Source organism: Oncorhynchus keta, chromosome 17 (genome assembly GCF_023373465.1).
Source record: "Oncorhynchus keta strain PuntledgeMale-10-30-2019 chromosome 17, Oket_V2, whole genome shotgun sequence".
Classification (NCBI taxonomy): Eukaryota; Metazoa; Chordata; class Actinopteri; order Salmoniformes; family Salmonidae; genus Oncorhynchus; species Oncorhynchus keta.
The window spans coordinates 31,710,942-31,735,243 of NC_068437.1; the positions used below are offsets into that span (position 1 = coordinate 31,710,942).

The 24,302-nt window shown below is 41.0% G+C and overlaps 2 protein-coding genes across 5 annotated transcripts; both read right to left on the bottom strand.

Annotated features, from left to right (window-relative positions):
- Positions 1-248: 248 nt before the first annotated feature.
- Positions 249-5,000, bottom strand: LOC118395716 (rab-like protein 2A). Of its 4 annotated transcripts, none has more exons than XM_035789576.2 (10): positions 4,851-5,000; positions 4,331-4,438; positions 4,158-4,187; positions 3,767-3,846; positions 3,510-3,589; positions 3,303-3,414; positions 3,132-3,229; positions 2,932-3,015; positions 2,688-2,729; positions 249-2,133 (listed from the first exon to the last, which is right to left on the bottom strand). In XM_035789576.2, the coding sequence occupies exons 2-10, from the start codon at positions 4,435-4,437 to the stop codon at positions 2,125-2,127; spliced, it is 642 nt and encodes a 213-aa protein (XP_035645469.1). In that variant the 5' UTR covers position 4,438; positions 4,851-5,000; the 3' UTR covers positions 249-2,124. The 4 variants fall into 4 exon arrangements, with proteins under 4 accessions (XP_035645469.1, XP_035645467.1, XP_035645468.1 ...); XM_035789574.2 differs by having other exon boundaries at positions 4,331-4,442; XM_035789575.2 differs by having other exon boundaries at positions 4,331-4,462; positions 4,851-4,991.
- Positions 5,001-5,113: 113 nt separating this feature from the next.
- Positions 5,114-9,399, bottom strand: odf3b (outer dense fiber of sperm tails 3B). The gene is made up of 7 exons (XM_035789578.2): positions 8,932-9,399; positions 8,118-8,236; positions 7,770-7,973; positions 6,693-6,794; positions 6,378-6,499; positions 6,087-6,227; positions 5,114-5,943 (listed from the first exon to the last, which is right to left on the bottom strand). Exons 2-7 carry the CDS (start codon positions 8,227-8,229, stop codon positions 5,851-5,853), a joined length of 774 nt encoding a protein of 257 aa, XP_035645471.1. The 5' UTR covers positions 8,230-8,236; positions 8,932-9,399; the 3' UTR covers positions 5,114-5,850.
- Positions 9,400-24,302: the final 14,903 nt, after the last annotated feature.

Below are 24,302 nucleotides of genomic sequence, written 5' to 3' on the forward strand. Positions count from 1 at the left end.
TCATTACAGAATTCAAAAATGTATTCATCGTTAACGGTGGGGTGTGGGTATTTCTGAAGGTGGTTGAAATTACACTAACAACCTTGGTTAAAACCTTGAGAGTGAAGCACACGGGCAAGAGACAAGTTATCACAGTTCATAGTATACATGAGATATCATACAGATAAACAAAGTTATTTTCCATACGCAACATTAACTATGCAGTCCGGGATCTTAAGAAATGACAAATCCGTAACATATTGTACGAATTGGATTTTGTAAAAAAATTTATTACAGGACATAATATATCATACAAAATGCATAACGTAGTACACAATTGTTCAATATTTTCAGGGACCCATTTGCCTTGTGATCACTACTTTCCAAACTAGTGAATTATGCAAAACCTCTGGAGCGTAATTTTAAGAGCTCAATTAAATCTGTATCTGCATTATAGCTCAATTTAAAGGCAATATTCCTGCATTCCCGGAGACTGCCTTCATTGTAAACGCTGCAAAATGTCAGCTCATTCGGGAATTACTTTTACATTTCAGCTCGGAATACATCAGGGATAAGGATTGAATCCCGAAGAGGTCTGATACACTTAGATTGAGAACCTCTGAAGTGGTCATTCGTTGTAGTTCTGAGGTATCTTCAGTTCTTCTGCAACACTTCCAGTTGACTAAAATGTACAGAGTATACAAACATTAAGAACACCTGTTCTTTCTATGACAGACGGACCAGGTGAAAGCTACTGTATGATCCCTTATTGATGTCACTTGTTAAATCCACTTCAATCAGTGTAGATGAAGGGAAGGAGAGGAGACAGGTTAAAAGATTTTTACGCCTTGAGACATGGATTGTGTATGTGCGCAATTCACAGGGTGAATGGGCAAGACAAAATATTAAGTGCCTTTGAACAGGGTATGGTAGTAGGTCCCAGGCACCCTGGTTTGTGTCAAGAACTGCAATGCTGCTGTTTTTTTTCACACTCAACAGTTTCCCGTGTGAATCAAAAGGACATCCAGCCAACTTGACAACTGTGGGAAGCATTGGAGTCAACATTGGCCAGCATCTCTGTGTAATGCTTGACGCTTTGTACTGTCCATGCCCCGATGATTTGAGGCTGTTAAGGGAGCAAAAGGGGTGGGAGGTGAGATATACACTCAGTGTATATCTAACCTGTACATTGATAACTATATCAGTAACTGCACTGGAATTAATTATTGGTGACATTGATGCAGTCTTTTTACTGATGCAGCCAGGTCACACGTGTTGAGGAGTAAAACCACACAGTCGCTAATGCCATCACATGGTTACAAGGTACATTCATTGTTTAAGATACATTAAAGGCATGACCTATAAAATGCTCTGGCTTTACACTGTAGCACTTAGAGCAACAATAGCAGCCTTTACATACATGTACTTCACTATCACATTGTACAAATCGCCATACACATGCCACGTATGGTAAAGGCATAAGAGGGCGAAGGCTGATGACGAAGCTGCGGAGTTCACATTCACAGTTTCACTTTGCTATCATAAAATACCAAGAATAGGGATTATAGGTATAGAGCATGTCCCACATTTTACAAGGCATCACATTCTAGATTAACCTCAAACAGCCTGCGTCACACACTTTGGCACATGTTCACCATGCCTGCCACAACATCTATCCTACAATATGTTTGTTCTCACATCAATAGAATGCCCCTGCTCTCACAGGTCACTACTATTATATGGCTCATAGGTTAACATGTTGTGCAGCATCAGCTCCATAAATCCATGTCTCTTTCATGGCACAAAATAACACAAAAAATACAAACATGAGGATGTAAGGACAACATGTCCACAATGTGAGAATAATGTGAATATAACATATCCACAACATCAGTTACAGACTCTGGAGCACAGCTCTCCCATGGTAAAGAGGTATCATGTCAACACAGTTAGGATAACATATCCACAGCATCCATAGCTGCGGTGCAGTCAGAATCAGCTCTCATATACACAATGCCAGTATAATGTAAAAATAATGTGAGGGTAATGTCAGAATCAGAATCTACATCCAGCCAGACAGACTCGGGGCTCTCTGGTTTCAGTCCCTCAGCCATCTCTAACGACTCCTCCTTCTTCTGCTCCAGCTCAAATGTTCTACAGGTCAAGGATGAACAACAAAACATTTTAAGGTAGACTCAGCGATATGACGTAGAGACAGAAAGTAAACAGCATAGTGAGTCAATTTCCCCAACAACTAACAGCGTTGAAGCGCGAGGCTCAGCTTCTCTGCTGTTTTGGTCCACGTTGCAAAGTTTTGAAGTAAACCCGTGCAAATGCGCAGATACTGTGTGTGACTGAAAAGAAGTCATGCATCTTGCTCATCGCAATATCTGCAGTGCTGCTTGTATAGCAAAGTCATTTAGCTGAGTCAGCCTGCTAAGTGACTTAAAGGTCATCTTATCCAGAGCAACTATCAGTCAAATACATCAAGCGAAGCTGGTTCTGGCATGAATCCAAGTCAGTCACATGATTAGTAAGCTGACAGTATCAGCTGAGTTTCTGATCAATCAGACATTGAACACACAGCATGATGGCACTTCTTTCAAATAGACTTCAGCAAACTGCTGCCTTCTGGTTCTGCTCTTCTGTTTATCAAGGGCATGGCAGATACTCTGCTCCCTTACCCCTAGCTTTGTTAGGTTCATTACCTGAGCATTTCCTTGGGTGGGAGCAACCTTGAAGAGCAGAGCCTAAATGCCAGACCATATGTGTTACCATTCACATTTTCTATTCAATTAAATGTGAACTCAACCAAATACATTCATTCTAATGACATAACCAGAACAACTGTCAGTGAAATAGCTGCAGTAAATTAAGGAGATGGAAACAGCAAAATATATGAGTGTATAAGATCAGTGAGCGAATATCCAGAGAGGGAAATATGTACTATACCTCCAGCTCCTGCATTACTTCATCCATGAAGTCACTAGAGTTCTGCTTGTAAGACATTGCCATTTTGATTGATTCTTTGAACATCTGGGACACATTTCGAAAGACAGAAAAGGTTTTTCCAAGTTTTAGTTTTACTAAGCAAAGGAATACAGTATACAGAGTACTGTGTGTCTCTTAAGGACAATGTTGTCCATCCTCACCTTGACTACATTGGTCCCATCAGCAGCAGATACAAAGTACAAAGGAAGTCCCTGCTTCTTGGCAAAGTTAAAGTTCCTCTGGGTCACCTTCATATCAGCTGCAAACAACAGAGTAAAAATACAAAAAGTAAAAAATAAAATATTAGAATTAGCCTGTGTGGCTGGACTCACCATCTATCTTATTAGCCACCACCACACAGGGTATCTCAGGCCTGTACTCTCTCAGCCCTGTATACCAGCTGGTCAGGTTCTTATAAGTGATCTTCCTCTGCACATCAAACACCTGACAAAGACAAGTACAGTTAATGATACAAGCTATGACATAAGTATGAGCCTTGAAGTAATGTTGTCGTCTTAGCAGCTAGTGTGAAGTCTTACCATGATACAGGCGTGAGCCTTATGGTAGTACGAGGGATGCATGCTCTGGAACCTCTCCTGTTCGGCCGTATCCCAGAAGTCTTTGGGGCAGACATAAGCACAAACACAGCTGAAGGAAACCAAACAGATAGCAAGTCAACCAGAAAACATAATGTCAAGATTATGGTTCACAGCAATAACAAATCAGTTTACTATAGCCTTAACAACTCTTCAGTCTAAACCAGACATTTTGATAAGAAAACAATTGATAAACATACCTACTAATACAGCCTTGCTATCGATGGTGGTAGTGTATTTGTAGAGCGTCAGGGCATAGGTTGACAGCTGCTGGGGATGACTGGAGAACAAGTTAAGGAATAGAATAAACAACTTTGTCAAGCCTCTGTACTGTAGCTACACATTGCTGGTCAAAAGAACTGTCGCCACACTGGATGATTAACCTGCTACAAGCCAAATCAGTTACTGCATGAACTATTGAGAAGGCATTGGGTTTCTTTCAGTTTAATACTATCAATTTGAGGCAACACCTAACATTACTTAGTCAGCTACATCAAGCTAAAAGACTGATGAATTTATTCTGCGATCATGCAAACCTCAAAACCCAATTACACAAATTATAGATGAGAGCGCCAGTGTGAGAAAGGATACTGTCCGTCTATCAGAAACCTCTCCATCAATCTGCAAAACAAAGAGGCAGTTGTTAACATCTTCTCCTGGGTAAAACATGTAGTTACCTTTACTGAGAACGTTCAGCATCTTTGAGATGTATTTGCAGTGACAAAATGACAAGAAAAAGATGGCATGCTCCCTATCGAATTTACTTGGATTTTCCCACTGCACTGTCGCCAAGGCAGATTATCTTGACTTCTTCATCGTCATCATATTTATCTTGGTCCAGTTCAGGAATGCCACTGGCGTCGCCTGACATTCTACCTTTAGAAAGGGGAAATGAGCTGCGTCTCACAGCAGCTTAGCTAGTTAGAGAACGTAAACAAACGTTAGCTAGCTACAGTAAAGTACGTGGCTAGAAGTTAACTAGCCAAAGGAATTCACTTAGTCTGTGATTAACAGCAAGTAACCGCTTAACGTTAGCTAACTAACTAGATATAGCTACACATATTTGCATGCATTCACTTAAAATATGATCCAAACCCATTCGTAGTCATGTCTAAGTTAACTTATTAGCTAGCTGTCGAAACGGGCATGTTTTCAACCCGACGTTGTTTAGCTATCTACAGTAATGTTAGCCTAGCCAGTGCACAGGCTACTTGTTAGGGTAGCTAACATAACACACAGTCAGGGATATTGCTATGTCCCTGATATAACGCTATATCTAGCAACCTGCTTTAGCGGTCAGTAGCAAAATAAGTAGAAAAACGTCATCGTTGGCAAAACGCTAGGTTTCAAAACGATGTAGTTTCCATCTTCATGTTTTTGTAGCAACAGCTTCCTCCGGAGAATTTCTGTTTCTATGCAACGCAGACGCTTAAAAGCCCCCTTTTTTTTGTACGAGGCTGTTCCTATTATTGCCTGAAAATGGGTTATATTGGGCTATTTCCAAAGATTGTCCAAATGTTTATTTTTCCATGACAGAAAAAAGTATATTCGTTGAAAATGTATTTATTTAAAACTAGCGTTATTTATCACCACAATTGTACACGTTTGACATGTTATAACATCAAAGTGAGTGAACATAGCCAAGTCATTATGGTTTGAGAAGAATTATGTCAGATCAATGTTATATCAAACCACATCTTTGGTATTGGAACAATAAAATATAATACTAGGTATTTCAGAATAATTTTAATACTGAAAGTGGTCATAAACCTTTGGCATAATATCACACTTAATCTCCTGTGGTGCAAATTAAAACAGTATTGGGCCAAAGAAAAGTGTTCCCCAAATCATAGCATTCATGCAGCATACAAGTAACACAAAATATGAAGGGAGGCCTCAGGTGAAGTAGTGTCTGTGTAGTACAAGCCTAATCCTTTCCCCCCACATAAGTATTCATAACGTTCAAGCGTGCGTGATAGCCGATGTGTTTTTCTCAGTTATTCAAATCAAATTGATGTGATAAAACATTGCCTTCATATAAAAAATATACTTTTGTTTTTAATCATCAACAAGGATTAGCTTGGTCAGCAGGTTAGCTTGTCTTCCAGCATCATTGTACTCCATGCAGGATAGGCAATACATAAGAACAATAAGGCACAATTAACTACTTTCTTCACTGCAGAGCATTTTGATACTGATGAATTTATTGCTGGGATAAGGGGGTAGGGATGAGGAAAAGGGATGTTGGGAAGGAATGAGGTAAATGGAGGAATGGGAAGGGTTCCTATTCCGCCAGGTCCACTATAAGCGGAGCAATGAACTCAGAATGGCGAATTCCAAAAGAGAAGCTTGGAGGTTTGATCCTGGTGAAGGTCACCTAGGAACGGAAGACGGGCAGTTAGTGCATTACCCATGCAACAGAGGGTAGAAACAAACTTTATATAAGATATTTTACTATTTTAATTATTGTATAAGTGCACAGTTATAGAAGTGTGATATGGTTATGATGAGGTGTCTTGCCTGTTCAGGGTGGTGAGCTCCAGGGCCTGGTTTCCTGGTGGTGTCTCCAGGCATGCTGTTGCGTCCTGTCATGCTGTAGTGGGGGGGTTTGTGTTTGTAGGTGCAGGGGTCCACCACTCTGTATGTCCCTGGGCCAGGAGTCTGACATACAGATGGAAACACACAGGGAAGAAGTGTGAGGGAAGAAAACAATGAACGACAGGCCTACCTAACTCAATCTGTCCATCGTCGATAAAGAAGACAGATGAGATGTCAATTTTGAAGAGTCTGTGTTTGACATGTCAGATCTACCTTCTGCAGGTCCTCGTGGAAGCTGCCGATCTTGCTGCGTCCTCGAAGGGAGAAGTTAGGGGCGGAGGTTTTGTTGACGGTAGCAGGCCCCAACACAGAGGGCAGCATGTAAGCTGCAGGGCCTGAGAGAGAGGACACAAATAATCACATTTTGTAAATACACCAACATTCTATTCCACAATCCTATCATATTTTTAGTGTTCATCGAACATGCTCTCTGAATATTTGATCGATCACATTTTAAAATTCTACAGCCAACATTCTATTCCATGTCTCTTAAAGCCACAGTGTTGGATTTATTGAAGAAGATGTTACCTGGGGTCTGGTCGTTGCGGAAGCCTTTGCTCCTGGCAGACAGGGAATAGGCAGGGGCAGAGTAATATGCAGACTTCCCTGACCTCTCAGGGGAGTAGCGTCCTGAAACACCAAACAGACAGTTAGAATTAAGCCTTGAGTCTGTATGTGTGTGTGTAGTTTCTGAGAGACAGTGTGAGTTTTGAGCATGCTTGTGTGTGTGTGTGTGTGTGTGTGTGTGTGTGTGTGTGTGTGTGTGTGTGTGTGTGTGTGTGTGTGTGTATCGACTTAACCATGCGTGCATACATTTTACATACAGGTGGACCTGAGCTAGAGGCTGCCATTTGAGCCAATGTCTAGCCTTGTTTATCTTCACGCTACATTCCTCTATGGAGGTGGTCTGTCCTGATAATGGATATGTTGTTGTCCTTCTGATGTAATAGACTCCAAAGGTGATCGTTGTTTAATGATGAAGAAATATAAGGCTTCGGCCTTGGTGGCCCTCAGGGTTGATAAGACATCACACCTTAGTTAAGATAGGATTTTACGTTTGTGGGTTTGGAAATATCTTAAAATAGTTGTGTCTTACATTAGCCTATTGGCCTTCTCTGTCTAAGCAAACTGGTAGTTAACTTTTTTTTTTAGGGGCTTTAGAACTTGACAGATGTGTCGTTTGAAAAATCGAGGTTTTCCACTTCTTGAAAAGAAAAGTTGACATTTTATTAAGTTGGATGTAGAAATTATAGAAATGTTGTTATCTGTAAAAGAAACATGTAAATGTACCAGAAAATTTGAAATGACACTGATGTCTGAGGACCAGTTTGTTTTTTGTTACTGAAACATCAAACAATCAAATGTATTTATAAAGCCCTTCTTACATCAGCTGATGTCACAAAGTGCTGTACAGAAACCCAGCCTAAAACCCCAAACAGTAAGCAATGCATGATGATCTTCCAGATGTTAAGGAGGTGTTCGTCATATTTTAGATCCACTGTTAGATTACCACCACATTCTGTCTGACTGGTATCATTACACTGTGCATCCTGACATAAAACACATATGCAGATGGAGAAAAAAGAAAGGGGGTATGTTACCGACCAGGTCCGGGGGTTTGGAACAGCTGGGGGTCATTGGGGCGGCTGTAGAGGGAGTATGCAGGGGTCCCGTCACGGCCAATCCTGGTGATGTTGGAGGGAACCAAGTACCCTGGCCCGGGGGAGCAGTCTGAGCTGAATTGGCGATGGCGTGTCCCAAAACTGAACGCCGGTGCTTTCAGCTTCCTGGGGTCATGGTAGTTCAGACCTGAAGAAGAAGAGGCAAAGATGCTTGCCCACGTGTCTTTTTATACCCCAAAATAAAAAACAATCAACCAACTAAACAAAAGGTTGATAACAAATCATCCAATAAATCAATCAGTCAGTCAATCAATCACTAAGTTAGTTGTACCTGTCGCTCCAGGCAGGGCATACTTGGGTCCAGGGCTGCTGTAGAGGGCAGCAATGGGGCCTCTGGGCTTGTGGGGCCTCCAGGAGCCAACCCAAACATCAGTGCCTGACATGATTAGTCTGTGGACAAGGACAGATGGAATTAGAGTCAATTTAAACTTGCTGGATGCTCATACCAATAGTGTTTTCATTCAAAACTGCCCTTTTGGGATAGTGGAAAGCAGATTGCCTTCATTTGGGTAATTGCCTCACTTTTGGAGCTGGTGAGTTAGTGCTGGTGTCTGGAGATCGTTTGTGTGTTTGGTTGGTGTTCCAGACTAACTGTGGTGCAATAGTGATGTGCACATAATTTATGTCATAATGGGATATGCTCAGCTGCGCGTAAAAATGTCTTACATTTGAGCAAAATCAGTGTGACGAATGTTTAGTTGCTTTACTCAATAAAATAGCCCAGTTTTATCTGTTATATGTTATTTATAAATTATACTATTTATGGGTCTCCGCTGCCTCGACGTTAATTTATAGACATAACGATTTCTCCATAATTGAGACCTCTCTCTGAAATAAAAGTTTATAACAGCATACTAGTGCTGAAACTATGAACAGATATGAATTCATCATAACGACATAAACCTACCACCATAGGTCTATACTGTTGTTAATATAGGACAAGGGCGATAAAACAAAATATATTCCACACCTTGACCGTGTGACTGCACGTATGGCTCTATTTAAATAGCCCGCTTATGCAAAAGGACAGCTGTTGCAAGATAAATATTGATATAAAAAAAATCCCCCTGATCTAAATGGCCAACCTGTATTGTAGTTCGTTGTCTTCTCGGCACTGGTCTTCTCCGCACTGGGTGCTCCCTAGGACCAAACACTTGAGAGCTCTGATTGTTTGACTTTGGTTGTCCTCGTGCTCACTATGACTACGTTACCATGGAGACGCTATTTTGACAGGCAGGTTGGCTTTAAATTCACAATGTGGCAGAAAATAAACCTGTTTACGATTACCAAAATTGAAGGACAATTTTTTTTTCTGTAATGCAATGCAGTCAGAACTTGTTCAAAGAGATCAATTCGTTTCTTAGGGTGTGTCTGTGGGGGCGGAGGGTATTTTATTTTTCTTAATTTAACATTTATTTATCTAGGCAAGTCCGTTAAGAACAAAATCGTATGTACAATCACAGCCAAACCCGGACGACGCTGGACCAATTGTGCGTTGTTTTATGGGACTCCCAATCACGACAGGTGCCTGAATTCTCCCCTCCTTCGGGTTCTTCATTGCTGTGAAGGTGGAAATTTACTTTTTAATGGCGTCAGAACAAGGCTCTGCATCTATCCTCGTGCTCCTAGACCTTAGTGCTGCTTTTGATACCATCGATCGCCACATTCTTTTGGAGAGATTGGAAACCCAAATTGGACTACATGGACAAGTTCTGGCCTGGTTTAGATCTTATTTATTTTTTATTTTTGTATTTTATTTCACCTTTATTTAACCAGGGAGGCTAGTTGAGAACAGGTTCTCATTTGCTACTGCTACCTGGCCAAGATAAAGCATAGCAGTGTGAACAGACAACACAGAGTTACACATGGAGTAAACAATTAACAAGTCAGTAACACAGAGAAAAAAGGGGAGTCTATATACAATGTGTGCAAAAGGCATGAGGAGGTAGGCAAATAATTACAATATTGCAGATTAACACTGGAGTGATAAATGATCAGATGATCATGTACAGGTAGAGATATTGGTGTGCAAAAGAGCAGAAAAGTAAATAAATAAAAACTGTGGGGATGAGGTAGGTGAAAATGGGTGTGCTATTTACCAATAGATTATGTACAGCTGCAGCGATCGGTTAGCTGCTCAGCTAGCTGATGTTTGAAGTTGGTGAGGGAGATAAAAGTCTCCAACTTCAGCGATTTTTGCAATTCGTTCCAGTCACAGGCAGCAGAGTACTGGAACGAAAGGCGGCCGAATGAGGTGTTTGCTTTAGGGATGATCAATGAGATACACCTGCTGGAGCACGTGCTACGGATGGGTGTTGCCATCGTGACCAGTGAGCTGAGATAAGGCGGAGCTTTGCCTAGCATGGCCTTGTAGATGACCTGGAGACAGTGGGTCTGGCGACGAATATGTAGCGAGGGCCAGCCGACTAGAGCATACAAGTCACAGTGGTGGGTAGTATAAGGTGCTTTAGTGACAAAACGGATGGCACTGTGATAAACTGCATCCAGTTTGCTGAGAAGAGTGTTGGAAGCAATGATGACGTCGCCGAAGTCGAGGATCGGTAGGATAGTCAGTTTTACTAGGGTAAGCTTGGCAGCGTGAGTGAAAGATGTAATTTTGTCTCTGTGGATGATTTGTCTTCTGACAAATCAACTGTACATTTCGGTGTTCCTCAAGGTTCCGTTTTAGGGCCACTATTATTTTCACTACATACTTTACCTCTTGGTGATTTCATTCGGAAACATAATGTTAACTTTCACTGCTATGCAGATGACACACAGCTGTACATTTCGATGAAACATGGTGAAGCCCCAAAATTGCCCTCCCTGAAAGTCTGTGTTTCAGACATAAGGAAGTGGATGGCAGCACATTTCTGACTTTTAAACTCGGACAAAACAGAGATGCTATTTCTAGGTCCCAAGAAACAACGAGATCTTCTGTTGGATCTGACAATTAATCTTGATGGTTGTACGGTCATCTCAAATAAAACTGTGAAGGACCTCTGCGTTACTCTGGACACTGATCTCTCTTTTGATGAACATATCAAGAATATTTCAAAGACAGTTTTTTTCATCTTCGTAAAATAACGGATATATAAATAAAAAAACATTGCAAAAATCAGATACTTTGTTAAAAAAAATGATGCAGAAAAATGTATCCATGCTTTTGTCACTTCTAGATTAGACTACTGCAATGCTCTACTTTCCGGCGACCCAGATAAGCACAAAATAAACTTCAGTTAGTGCTAAATACAGCTGCAAGAACCACATTTTTTTATCATATTACTCCAGTGCTAGACTCTCTACACTGGCTTCCTTGTTAAGGCTAGGGCTGATTTCAAGGTTTTACTGCTAACCTACAAAGCATTACATGGGCTTTCTCCTACTTATCTTTCCGATTTGGTCCTGCCATACATACCTACACGTACGCTACGGTTACAAGACGCAGGCCTCCTTACTGTCCCTAGAATTTCTAAGCAAACAGCTGGATGCAGGGCTTTCTCCTATAGAGCTATATTTTTATGGAATGGTCTGCCTACCTATGTGAGAGACGTAGACTCGGTCTCAACCTTTAAGTCTTTATTGAAGACTCGTCTCTTCAGTAGGTTCTGTGATTGAGTCTAGTCTGGCCCAGGGGTATGAAGGTGAAAGGAAATGCACTGGAGGGACGAACCACCCTTGCTGTCTCTGCCTGGTCGGTTCCCCTCTCTCCACTGGAATTCTCTGCCTCTAACCCTATTACGGGGGCTGAGTCACTGGCTTACTAGTGCTCTTCCATGCCGTCCCTAGGAGGGGTGCGTCAGTTGAGTGGGTTGAGTCACTGACGTGATCTTCCTATCCGGGTTGGTGCGCCCCTCGGGTTTGTGTCGTGGGGGAGGTCTTTGTGGGCTTTACTTGGCCTTGTCTCAGGGTAGTAGGTTGGTGGTTGTGCCTTGGGAAAGTGGGCGGGGTTATATCCTGCCTGTTTAGCCCTGTCTGGGGGTATTGTTGGACAGAGCCACAGTGTCTCCCGACCCCTCCTGTCTCAGCCTCCAGTATTTACGCTGCAATAGTTTGTGTCGGGGGGCTAGGTTCAGTCTGTTATATCTGGAGTATTTATCATGCCTTATCCGGTGTCCTGTGTGAATTTAAGTATGCTCCCTCTAACTCTCTCTCTTTTTTTCTCTCTCTCTTCTCTCGGAGGACCTGATCCATAGGACCATGCCTCAGGACTACCTGGCCTGATGACTCCTTGCTGTCCCCAGTCCACCTGGTCATGCTGCTGCTCCAGTTTCAACTGTTCTGCCTGTGATTATTATTATTTGACCATGCTGGTCATTTATGAACATTTGAACATCTTGGCCATGTTCTGTTATAATCTCCACCCGGCACAGCCAGAAGAGGACTGGCCACCCCTCATAGCCTGGTTCCTCTCTAGGTTTCTTCCTAGGTTTTGGCCTTTCTAGGGATTTTTTCCTAGCCACCGTGCTTCTACATCTGCATTGTTTGGGGTTTTAGGCTGGGTTACTGTACAGTGCTTTGTGACTTCGGCTGATGTAAAAAGGGCTTTATAAATACATTTGATTGATTGATTGCAGGGTGTGTTAGTTTTAACATCTCATATTGACTGAAAATGTGCCTGTGCCTTCAATGTACAGAACACATAAAAGTAAACTCTCATCTAACAGTGGCTTTGAAATTAGTGAAACATTTGGCATCCAGACCTCTATAGTGTCACATGTAGGCCTACGTGATTATGCCCAGGCCCGATTGAGACCATAACAAACCTGTTTATTGTCATCTCTCTATCAAACTCACTTTAATGCTTTATATTTTTATATGGGGTTTGAGATCTGAGTAGCAGGCTGCCGACTGTTAAACGATGATTAATGAAAAACTGAAACAAAACCTTTTTGGAAAATTAAGGATCAGCAGGTTAAATATAATCAAATAAATGTATCCTCATACAGTTTATTGGCTATGGTCAAAACACAGTTATGGCCTTTGGAAATGTTCTCCCCAGCCACTCACTTCGGAGTGATTTTTTTTGCCTTATTTTCCTTGCATGGTTATATATTTATATAGGTATCAGCATCACCAGTGCTTGACTTGGGTAGGAGCTCACTGGAGCAGAGTACCGGCATCTCACATTTTTTACTGCTTGAGCTCCTGTTCATCTTATAAAATATGAACTCAAAAGTATTATGGAGCTCCTGCACCTAAATATAAGCAGTACCGGCACCCAATATGAGTACTAGCACCTATTTCATTCCAAGTCAAGCACTGTGCATCACTCTGGAGAGCACTAAAGAAAAGTGGGAAAGAGAGGGAGGGGGAGATATTGTATATAGTGAAATAGACAGATATGTAAAAAGAGAGGGAGAGATTTAGATTAAACAACTCAAAGTGCCCCCCAATTGGCAGCTCTTCGATAGTGGTGCATTAAATAATTGAACCCCCTAGTGGTGAAATATGATTGGCTAGCAGCAGACACTGGCTCCAGAGCCCTTCATGTCATGTTTATCTACATCACATGGTTTGGTGCTCATCTCTCTGTACTGCTCATCTCTGGTCCCTGCATAGATTTGGGTTATAGATGCTTGAGTCTGATGCTGAACCTGTGAGACATGGTCAATAAAGGTTAGATGCTGTGACCGTGTGTTTCTATTTAAACAGCCTTCCATGCCAACGTGTCCAACCTCCAGCTCTAAAGACATCAGAGTCTCTCTGTCTGAATCCCATTACTCTGTCTAATTAAAAACTTTGCTTCGTAGCGCTGCCCTCCAGGGCCAATAGTTCCAGGACCTCTGAACTGGCCCCTGCCGGAGCAGGCTGCTTTCATTAGATTAAACACAATAATGAGAAAATCTTTTGTCTTTGCATATAATTAAGGCTCAGATGATGAAGGACATGTTGATCGATGGCAGGGAGCGACAGGTTCGTAAATAAGTTAGAGCTGCCAATGAGGTCCTGCCAAGGATCAATGAGGAAATGTCCAGCTCAGATTGGAGAGCGGGGATAGGCTGTCGTCACAGCAACGGGATGTTGTCAATAATAACAACTAGTTACAGATCTGCTGTCTTAATTTGATCACTCTGTTTTCATAAACAAATGCAGCAGGAAATGCAAATTGTAGCTTATTCAAGGTTTAAAAAGGCTTTTAAAGTTTGTAATACATGCAAACAGATAAACAATACCACACAAAGACATGGGGGAAACAGAGGTTAAATACATAACACCTAATGAGGGAAATGAAAACCAGCTGTGTGGGAAAACGAGACAAAACAAATGAAAAATGGATCGGCGATGGCTAGAAGACCGGCGACGTCGACCGCCGAACAAGGAGAGGCATCGACTTCGGCAGAAGTCGTGACATTCAGTAAGGCTTTGGGTGCAGACATGTAGATTGTGGATTGGAATCATTCGCATACTTAGTCAATCTAGCTTTGTGTAAGACCAGTGGAAAATAATTTGTAAAAATAGAGAAAAGTAACACCAACAGGACACAAACTGTACATATCTGATGTTAGAGAAGCTTCCATAGAGGAACACTCTCTGGGTTCTATTGAATAAATAACTATCCAACCATGTGATGGCATGTAAAGCCATAGCAAGTGAGTTTCTTCAATTACAATTTATGATCAATAATGTCAAAGGTTACACTGAAATGTAACAATACAGCTTCAACTATCATCTTATTATACATTTATTTTAACCAATCATCTGTCACCTGAGTGCAGTACAAGTTGAGTGCCCTTCTCTATATGCATGCTCAAAGTCAGTAGTTAACTTGTTCTCTGAAAAACAGCATTGTATTTGGTCAAACCCAATTCTCTCCATCAGTTTACTAAGACATGTAAAATGGTTTCTGATTTGAGGAGAGGACACACTGGAGGGCAGTGTTGTCCTATATGAAAGGAGAGGTTAGTTCTAGGCAGAATGTGTGAGACTGTGCAGCACATTGGAATCATGTTTGTGCTTTACTATGAAGGCAAGTTGTTGTTTTTCTCCAAAATGTCAATGTGTTGGACGTCCCACCAAGTGGGTACCTGTTGGGTACTGTAACAGATATTTCATGCGATTGGATGAATCACCAATCACATGAAATAAATAATAATATTTAGAAATTACTTTGTTAAATCAACAAGATAACTAGGGCTTTTCAATGATTGTGATAACTTGGAAACATTTTGAGGTTAAGTGGGTTAACATCTTCCTAGACGTCACAGAGGACCCACAGAGACATGTGAAAATGTAGAATCTGGTCACTTTAGCAAGTCTTTATCCATATAGAACATTCAATAAATCTGTTTTTTATGTGGTCTATATTAAAGGGCACATCATTTCATATAACAGGCTTTTAAAATTCAATATTGTGTGCACAATTTCTACATAAAATATCAAAGGGTCAAAAGGAAATATTTTCGTGGAACGACCCATGCAGTGTAGCCTATTTGTAATTGAGACAACATGAGAAGACAAGATAGATATTCCGAGGTATTGCCATTGTATTGGCTGTGTGTGTTTGAGGAGATTGGAGAGAATGTCAACACGGGCCAATATTGACAACACTTCACTTCGGCTCTCATACACAGACTTGAAGCCACTGTCACATGACTGAGGTATTGGAAATTTGTCCAATTTCACCGTACAGTGGGCCTCTTGCTTCCAGAGTAAACAGGGAGACAGACGGACAGACCCCTTTTAATGTAATCAATACATTTATCCATTAAATGTAAACAGCAACAAAATGTGCTGTCAGTGTGCTTGGAAAAAAGAGATACATGGTATTATTATTTTTAGCATCCAGCCCTCTCATTTCACAATGAACTCGACAGTGTGAGCCTCCACCCACACATATGAGATGACTGATGCTGGTCAATTACGGTGCTCTCAAGTAGTGTTCTCAAGTAGTGTTAGAGCTGCCATTGTAAAACAGTTCAGCTGTTTATCCCACTGTCACACACACACACACACACACACACACACACACACACACACACACACACACACACACACACACACACACACACACACACACACACACACACACACACACACACACACACACATAGTTTTTTTGACCTGCATTACCAACAACAGTCAAACTGTCACTGCTCATAATTGGGTCTCACTGTCCGGACAGAAATCAGCCTCACTGTTCATACTAAAACTGAAACATCCCTCATTTCTCCCCTCCCCTGGTGTGTGTGACAGTGGCCTGGGGGCCTGGTTGCGGTTGACAGGTACAGATATAGGATCTTAATTTGAGCCAGCTTCAGCAGGAAAATAATCCTGCAGAAACTGGACATGTGAAGCATGATGTGGCATTTTTTTTAGGCGTTGATACATTTTTTTGTTCAGGAAAACCAAGTCTGAATTTTCAAAGTGGAAATTACAAACTTTAGAAGCCTTTTTAAAAATCAAATATGCTACATGTTTGCATTTCCTGCCGTGCATTTCTCAGCAGCAAAAGTGTGATCAAATTAAGATCCTACATTTGTACGAGAGTTTCTGATTTGAGGAGAGCTGTCACCAAGACGGCTGCAGCTGCCTCCCCAAGTGACACCTCCCTGTTACTGGGGAGGATTAGGTGTGCCTGTGTGTTTGTTTGTTTGTGTGTGTGTGACTGACTAGAAATTCTCAAGACAGAGAAAGTTTCCCTGATGAGGTGACAGGTCCTCACACTGTAAAGCCGAACCCAAAGGACACAGAAGAAAGGAAGAGGAGGGAGAAGGGGCAGAGGGAAGAGCGCAGGAGAGAGAGGATGCTCCCTGGTCACCAATTTAGGCCAACAAGCTCTCACAGTCTCACTTTAGAATCCGACGTTTGTCAATGAACGTCAATTTAAAAGTTTCCGTTTATGCATTCATTCAGAATGGTTCAGGTTTGGGAAAGGGTTAAACAAAAACGACTCAACAGTTAAGTTTAGGCTTTCATTTCAAATGGTTATTGTTTGGGATAGGGTCAAAAATAAATAACAAGTGGCTAGCATTGGGATTGAACACACAACCCTCAGCGCCCATCCTCCATGACTGTCCACAATACCCTAGCAAACCACAAGCCTTCCTCATGGTAATAGTTCTCACCATTGCCGCTAGTGGCTCAAGCTCTCCCGAATGTGTAGCCTTGGAGCTTGAGCTACCTGGCTGTTTAGGCCCAGCTGTGGCATCCTGCAGCTGCACACGTACACACACACACACACACACACGTACATGCACACACACACACAATAAGGGAGAGTGGGGTAAATTGAGCCAAAAGGAGTAAATTGAGCCACTCCTATACAAAATATATAATTTGACCAAATATTTAGGAAGAGGTCATCCAAAATACAGATTTTCACCAAGTAAAATTAATTTATTGATGCTTGTATCTAAACCAAAGTAGACACTTTTAAGATTGTTCTATACATCAGTTGGGGTCTCTATAAGCTTCAATATGAGGTCCTAAACCTAGCATGAACGTGTGTCCTTGTAGCTGTGTGGGCTGATATAGTCAACATTTTGTCCTTGGGGTAAGTTGAGCCAAGGCGTAAGTTAAGAACAATGGTTGAGCCAATAGCAAGTTGAGCAGATTGAACAGTTTTTTTCCCCAGGCGTGGGAAGGCATGGTCACTGTGATATGAGGTAACAACAGTGCCTGGTCTATGTTAAATGTGTTCAAAATGATTAAAAGGCTAAAAAGATATTGTGATTGTGTTGAGTAGTGTTTGGGAATAAAGATAAACATGGTTTTAAAAAAAGTGGTAATATTTAATTCAGTAATGACATTTGTAGGTGGCTTAACTTACCCTGTCCTGTGGCTCAACTTACCCCACACTCCTCATAAGTTGTGCCATGAGACCCCTTTTTGGGGGCAAGCTATGTTTTCAAAACTGTAATGTTAATTCTGATCATGTCCAGGGATACACAACATCCTGAAATATATGTATATAGATATCTTTGTTAGAAATAATAATATATTTCCCTTGACGAAGTGATGCTGAATGTAAAAATTGGCTCAACTAATACAACCAATACAAAATATAAATATGAGCCAACCCACATCCCATGAGCAGCTGAGCTTACCAGAGAAGCATGCAGATGTTGAGTGTATATTTCTCTGTGTGTGTATTTGTGTCCATCCATCCATGCGAGTGCACCTACCCCTGCACCGCACCAGAGTGTGAGTATGCCAAGTGTGAATGCTGTATATATCACCACTCTACATTATCTAATTTCATTAATGTGATCTCCTGTTCATCCCCTGACATCTTAACAGCCATTATTTGTGGTTCCCTTCAAATAAAGTCCAGGTTGTGAATTGCGGTCTGTGGAAATTGACTGTGGAAATTGAGATATAAACGCTACCCTGCATTACAGTCCGGCCTTTAATTAACTGAAAGGCACACTGACATTTATTGGATTGCAAGTTACTTGTTAATAGCAATAAATTGCGAGACAAAAAAACATCATTGCTTAATCTACATCAATAATTTGTGGACCTTTACCTAATGATTATTCATTACAGGCCTATGGGGACTGTCTCGTTTTGGGGAGCGAAAGTGAATGAAGTATTTAAAGATTTAAGTGGCTAGTGTCTGCTTAGTGATATAGCTCAGGAAACATACATAAAACCCCTCCCTCTCTCTGTCTCTCGCTCTATTTCTATTTTTTTCTACCGGTATTTCTCTCTCTCTCTGTCATTTTTCTCTTTCCCTCTCTTTTACCATCTTTCTCTCCCTCTCTCTCTTTCATGACGTGGGTTTAACCCATTGTGCGTGCGTGCGTGTGTCGTGCGTGCGTACGTACGTGCATACGTGTGTGTGTGTGCATGTGTTACGTGTGTGTGTGCGTGCGTGCGAACGTACGTATGTATGTGTGTGTGTGCATGTGTTACGTGTGTGTGTGCGTGCGTGCAAACATACGTATGTACGTGTTTGTGTGCATGTGTTACGTTTGTGCTTGTATGTGTGTGAGAGTTTTTAATCCCCTTTATGAGTCTAAAGTGGTGAGGTGATCCCCTTCTGGTCCCTCTTTAGGACATGACAACAACACAGAGAATGCATTAGACCAATCCATCATCAGACATGCACTGTTAGGGTCTATTACTGTAGACATAACCTTCAGCTTTGGGCTAAGGTTAATATACAAGGAATGTTGAGTCAGAGCTGAGACTTTTATTCCTGTATGTGTTTTGGGGGAGTTATGAGAAGGTTGTTGTGAGGTAAGTTGTTTGCTGTGTCATGTATTTAGGTTGAAACGTGTTGGAATTTAGTTTCTTTTATTGAATCTGATCTGACTGCCTGCTCTGCTAAAAATCCAGAGAGAGGAGGAAGTCAATGTCTGTGTTAATTTTTGTTAATCAGACTGTGTTCCACTTTCAGGAAACAGTGACATTTTATCATATTTTTCTGTGCATTGTTGATATATGTTCCAGACTATAGAAAGACTCTTCCCCATTGTGTTTGTGTCTCTCTGCAGCCCACAGTTTAAAGCAGTTGTCTCTCTCTCCCAGTTCTCAGTGATCCTCTGTCTCCTCTGTCTCCCCTATAGTGCCACTCTGTCTGCCTCAGTCAGGTGGCACCAGTTTGCCAGTTGTGTGAACATATTCCCTGTCGTGTCGAGGCACCCATCACACACACACACGCACGTCAGGAGTCGAGCGGCGAGCTCTCGTCAGGCAATGCCACTTGGCCGGGACTGGCACTGAGTTGGCATGTTGGGCACAAAGATATGACAGACCTGCCACATAGATGAAACCCTCAGATGCCAGGCAGGGAGATACAGGAGGAAGCTATCCCCCCTCACAAATACTGACGCACGACTGCACACGCAACACTCAAACACACATGCACAAGACCACAAAAAGGCAAAAAGAGCAGTCAGTCAGAAGGTACGCATGCAGCCCGGACCTGTCAGCAAAGATCTAGTCTATGCGGCTCTATGCAGAGAGAGAAGGGAAGGGAGGGGTGAGGGATAATTTTGGAAGGTGAACATCAGACAGATAGACAGACAGAGACATGACTCAAATTATGCATGATGCGATGTGAGCTGGAAGACCAGCAAGCTTCTAGCCTGATTAACTCCAACTGTCTCTCTCTCTTTCAGTCTCTTCCTCCTTCCTCCTCCCTCCTCTTCTCCCTTTGCCCCTCGTCCCCCTACCCCACCCACACCAACTGCTCTGTCTCCACCCCTTCTCTCTCCTCTCTCTCACCATCCCCTCTCCCCTCTCTCTACCTTTAGAGGTTTTCCTATGTGATTGTCTCACCGTCATGTGCCCATCTCATAACGCTGAGAGGACAGGACTGCACTCCTCATCTCCTGGTTGCCTGGTTGCTCCTGGTCATTGTGGAGATGACCAGAGACAGGCAGAGACTGGTGTCTGTTTATATCTGTGTCTCACATTTAATGTATGTCTTGATCACATCTCACTCATCCCTTCTGATGCCTCCCATCGATCTGTGAATAAGCAACAGTGACAGGAGAGAGAAAGAATTGGGGACATCAAAAGTAGCTGTTTATTTTGCAAGGCAGACAGCAAAGTCCATAAGAAAATCACATTGAGGACCATACATTTGACATTTTTAGGGGGAAACAACCTTCTTTTGAATTTTGAATTACTTTGAAATGATCTGAGCACAACAACAGATAAGGCAATTTTTCAGAAAGGCAGTTAATGCTCTATATAATGAAAGTTCAGATACAGTGTGTGTGCGAGTATGCCTGTTTGCATGCATTCATTCGTCCCTCCCTTAACTTCCTCATCTGACGCCCTTGTCTAACTGTGACTACCTGTGCCAGGTTAATAGACAGACACAGTTGATGGCTCGTGACGTTGTATCCTAATGTTCTACAGGGAAAGTTAGCTGAATGTTTGTCTACTTAGTATTTTTACTTTTTTTAAATATTCCAAATACAAACTTATACATACGAACAACAATTTACAGACACACACAAACAATGACTACATCTCATATGCCCAGACCTGCATGCTCACACCTCCATCCATAGTGCCTGCATTGTACCAATTTGTTTTTCTGTCTCCCATGCTATTTCAATATTTAAAAATAAATCATTAAATTTTTCTATTGTGTCAATAATTATTAGTTTTACATTGGAGACATGACTCTGCCATTGTGCTGTAGAATATGTGAATTGTGTCTCCTTTACAATACATTTTATACATTAGTTTATACTGGATTAATCATACATTTTCGTTAACTGTAATTTCGTTAGTTATGCTCCAACTTTCCCTCCATCTTGTGCCAACATCAGTTCTTTTTAAAATGTTGGTTCCAATATTTGTTCATTTTTTCTAAGAGATTGTCAGTTGGATATGCTTTCTATTTTTTTGCATAGCTTCTGTGAACATCCTTTTCAGACTCAAATAAGTGTCACGTTCTGACTTATTCTGTGTTTTCCTTGTTTTAGTGTTGGTCAGGACGTGAGCTGGGTGGGCATTCTATGTTGTGTGTCTGGTTTGTCTATTTCTATGTTTGGCCTGATATGGTTCTCAATCAGAGGCAGGTGTCAGTCATTGTCTCTGATTGGGAACCATATTTAGGTAGCCTGTTTAGTGTTGTGTTTTGTGGGTGATTGTTTCTTGTCTTTGCACCAGATAAGACTGTGTTTGGGTTTCACATTTATTGTTTTGTAGTTAGTTCATGTTAAGTGTCTCTTATTAAAGAACATGAACTCTAACCACACTGCGTTTTGGTCCGCCTCTCCTTCCCAGGAAGAAAGCCGTTACAGAATCCCCCACCACAACAGGACCAAGCGGCATGGTGACCGGCAGCAGGAGCAGCGCAAGGAGGAATGGACATGGGATGCTACACTTGGGCATGCGCATCTTCAATATGTACCCATTGTTCCTCTTTAGTGCATTTAACTATACAGTATGTCGCAATTAAAATCCTTGGATAGTGAGTTGATACAATTCCAAGTCTGGAAGTTTATAACTACCCTCCGACTTAGGAAGATGTAAAACTTTACCCATATAAAGTCTTATGACCGAGTATACTTTTTAAGTGTCTTCAGTGGGGTAATTGGTATTACTGAAACTAAATACAAATCTCTTGGCAGCCATGCTACTCTAAAGATGTTTATTACACCTGTAAGATTATTCCATTTAATTAGATCATATTGTTGAGTAATTGAATGAAGTTATCTTTATATATTTGTTTGTCACTATTTAAGCATCCCAAGTTTTTTATAGTTTTTGCGGTTCACTTAAAGGATTTCTGTAGATTGTTATTTTTCCTATTGCAATTATTTTGGGGGTTTTCCACGTTAATTTTACAACCTGAGATTGTTTGATTTTTTAAAATTGCAAAGGTGGCATTGAGTTTTAAATATTTGTCAGGTATATCAGGAGGTCATCTACAAATAAGTTTAGTTTATATTAATGTTTACCGATAGTTACATTTGAGTCCTTTTTTAAATTTGACCAGATAAGTTGACTGTGAACACATACTCATTTATAGCAACAACCTAGGGAATAGTTACAGGAACGAGCCTATTGTAAATGGGGATAATTAGGTAGTCATGTTATGGGGTCCAGATTGGGAATTTAGCCAGGAAACTGGGGTTAACAATCCTATTATTACAATAAATGCCATGTGATCTTTAGTGACCACAGAGTCAGGATACCCATTTAACATCCCATCCAAAAGACAGAACCCTACACAGGGCAATGTCCCCAATCAGTGACCCGGATATCTTTTTTTTTAGAGCAGAGGAAAGGGTGCCTTCTACACCACTTCCAGCAGCATCTGGTCTCGCATCAAGAGACCAACCAAGACCAAACCTGCTTAGCTTTAGAAGCAAGCCAGCAGTGGGATGCAGGGTAGTATGCTGCTGGCTAAAGGCCTGTCTGACTCTTTCTGCAAGCGGTTTAATTGCCAGTGCAAACAGGAAGGGGGGGAGAGGACATCCCTGTCCAGTGCCCCTTTCTCAAGCAATTACATCAGGTAATGTATTATTTGTGTATATTTTTGCTTAAGGACATTTAAAAATATTTCTTTATTAAACATATGGTCTATAATAAGCAGGGGACTCTCCAGATCTTCCTGGTTTTAATATAAATGAAATAAATATTTGATACATGGAAGTACTGAATTAAGTGGCATGTGTGTTGTGCAGATAGGGAGGTACTTTGTCCAAAATATTGAATAGAATTCTATGGCTAGGCCATCCTGGTGCTTTTCTCAAAAAAATGTTTTAACAGTATCTAATATTTCTTCTTGGGTAATCTCTGTATTTAATTATTATTTTTTTGTCTGCTGATAGTTGCTTAAGAGTTGTTGAGTCTAAAAAGGATAAGGAATCCGTCCCACTTGTTTAATTCAGATTTATTGTCACGACTTCTGCCGAAGTCGTTGCCTCTGCTCTGCGTTTGACGTCACCTGTCTTCTAGCCATCATTGATCCTTTTTTCATTTTCCATTGGTTTTGTCTTCCCACACCTGTTTCCAATCCCATTCATTACATGTGTATTTAACCCTCTGTTTCCTCTCATGTCTTTGTCAGAGATTGATTTGTTGTCAGTGTAGTGTTATTGTTTTTATAGGTGCGCGTTGGGTCTTCGTAACCATGTTTTTGTTTGTACATTTATTGTTATGGAGCATACTTGTGGAGCTTTATTAAAAGACTCCATTTGACTCTCCTGCGCCTGACTTCCCTGCCACCTATTACACCTATGCATGACAGATATACATTTTCATAGGAACTTTTTAAAATTGTCATTAAACTGCATTGTTTCTAATTACCGCTTTTGTATCTTTTGTGTTTTTAAAATATAACTATTTCAAATGTATTTGTTTTGTGAGAGCTGCAAGACCAGGTTTATTTACCAGGTTTCTTTGCCATTATGTAGTCTGCTTTATTTGAATTAACCTGTTGGCTCTCTTCAGAAGTAAAAGATTATAGTCCTGCTTAAATTCAGACATTTTTATTTTCTTTACCTTGTAAAGATTTATGGGCTTTTTCTAAGAATGTATTTTTCCATTTTAATTTCTAAATTAGATTTCACTCTTGCAGAGTATGGAATTATCGTGCCCTTTTTAATGTACGCCTGAAAGGCTTTTCTCTGTCTACATTTATAATGGTAAAAGTTTTTATTTTCATTTAACTATTTAATAAAATTCTGGTCCAGAAGATTGCCTCTGTTCATTCTCGAAATTCTCTTGCTAAATTTATTTTTAATTGGTGTAATTAAGCATGATTTTGAAGAATGTGCCATTATCACTATCATAAATTTGATCCAGTAAATTGTTAAGTGCATTTTTGGAAATAAAAATGCAGTCAATTCTTGAATAGCTTTTCTTACTTTGAGGAAACGATGAATAGTATTTGTAAATGAGGATTACAATTGCCATGTGAACTGTAAATTGTTTGTAGAGATGACATTTTTCAGCTTCTTTGGAGGTCCCCTAAATGTGCCTTTCTTTGTTACTAGGTCTGTCAATCTTATCAAAAGAATAATTTAGGTCACCT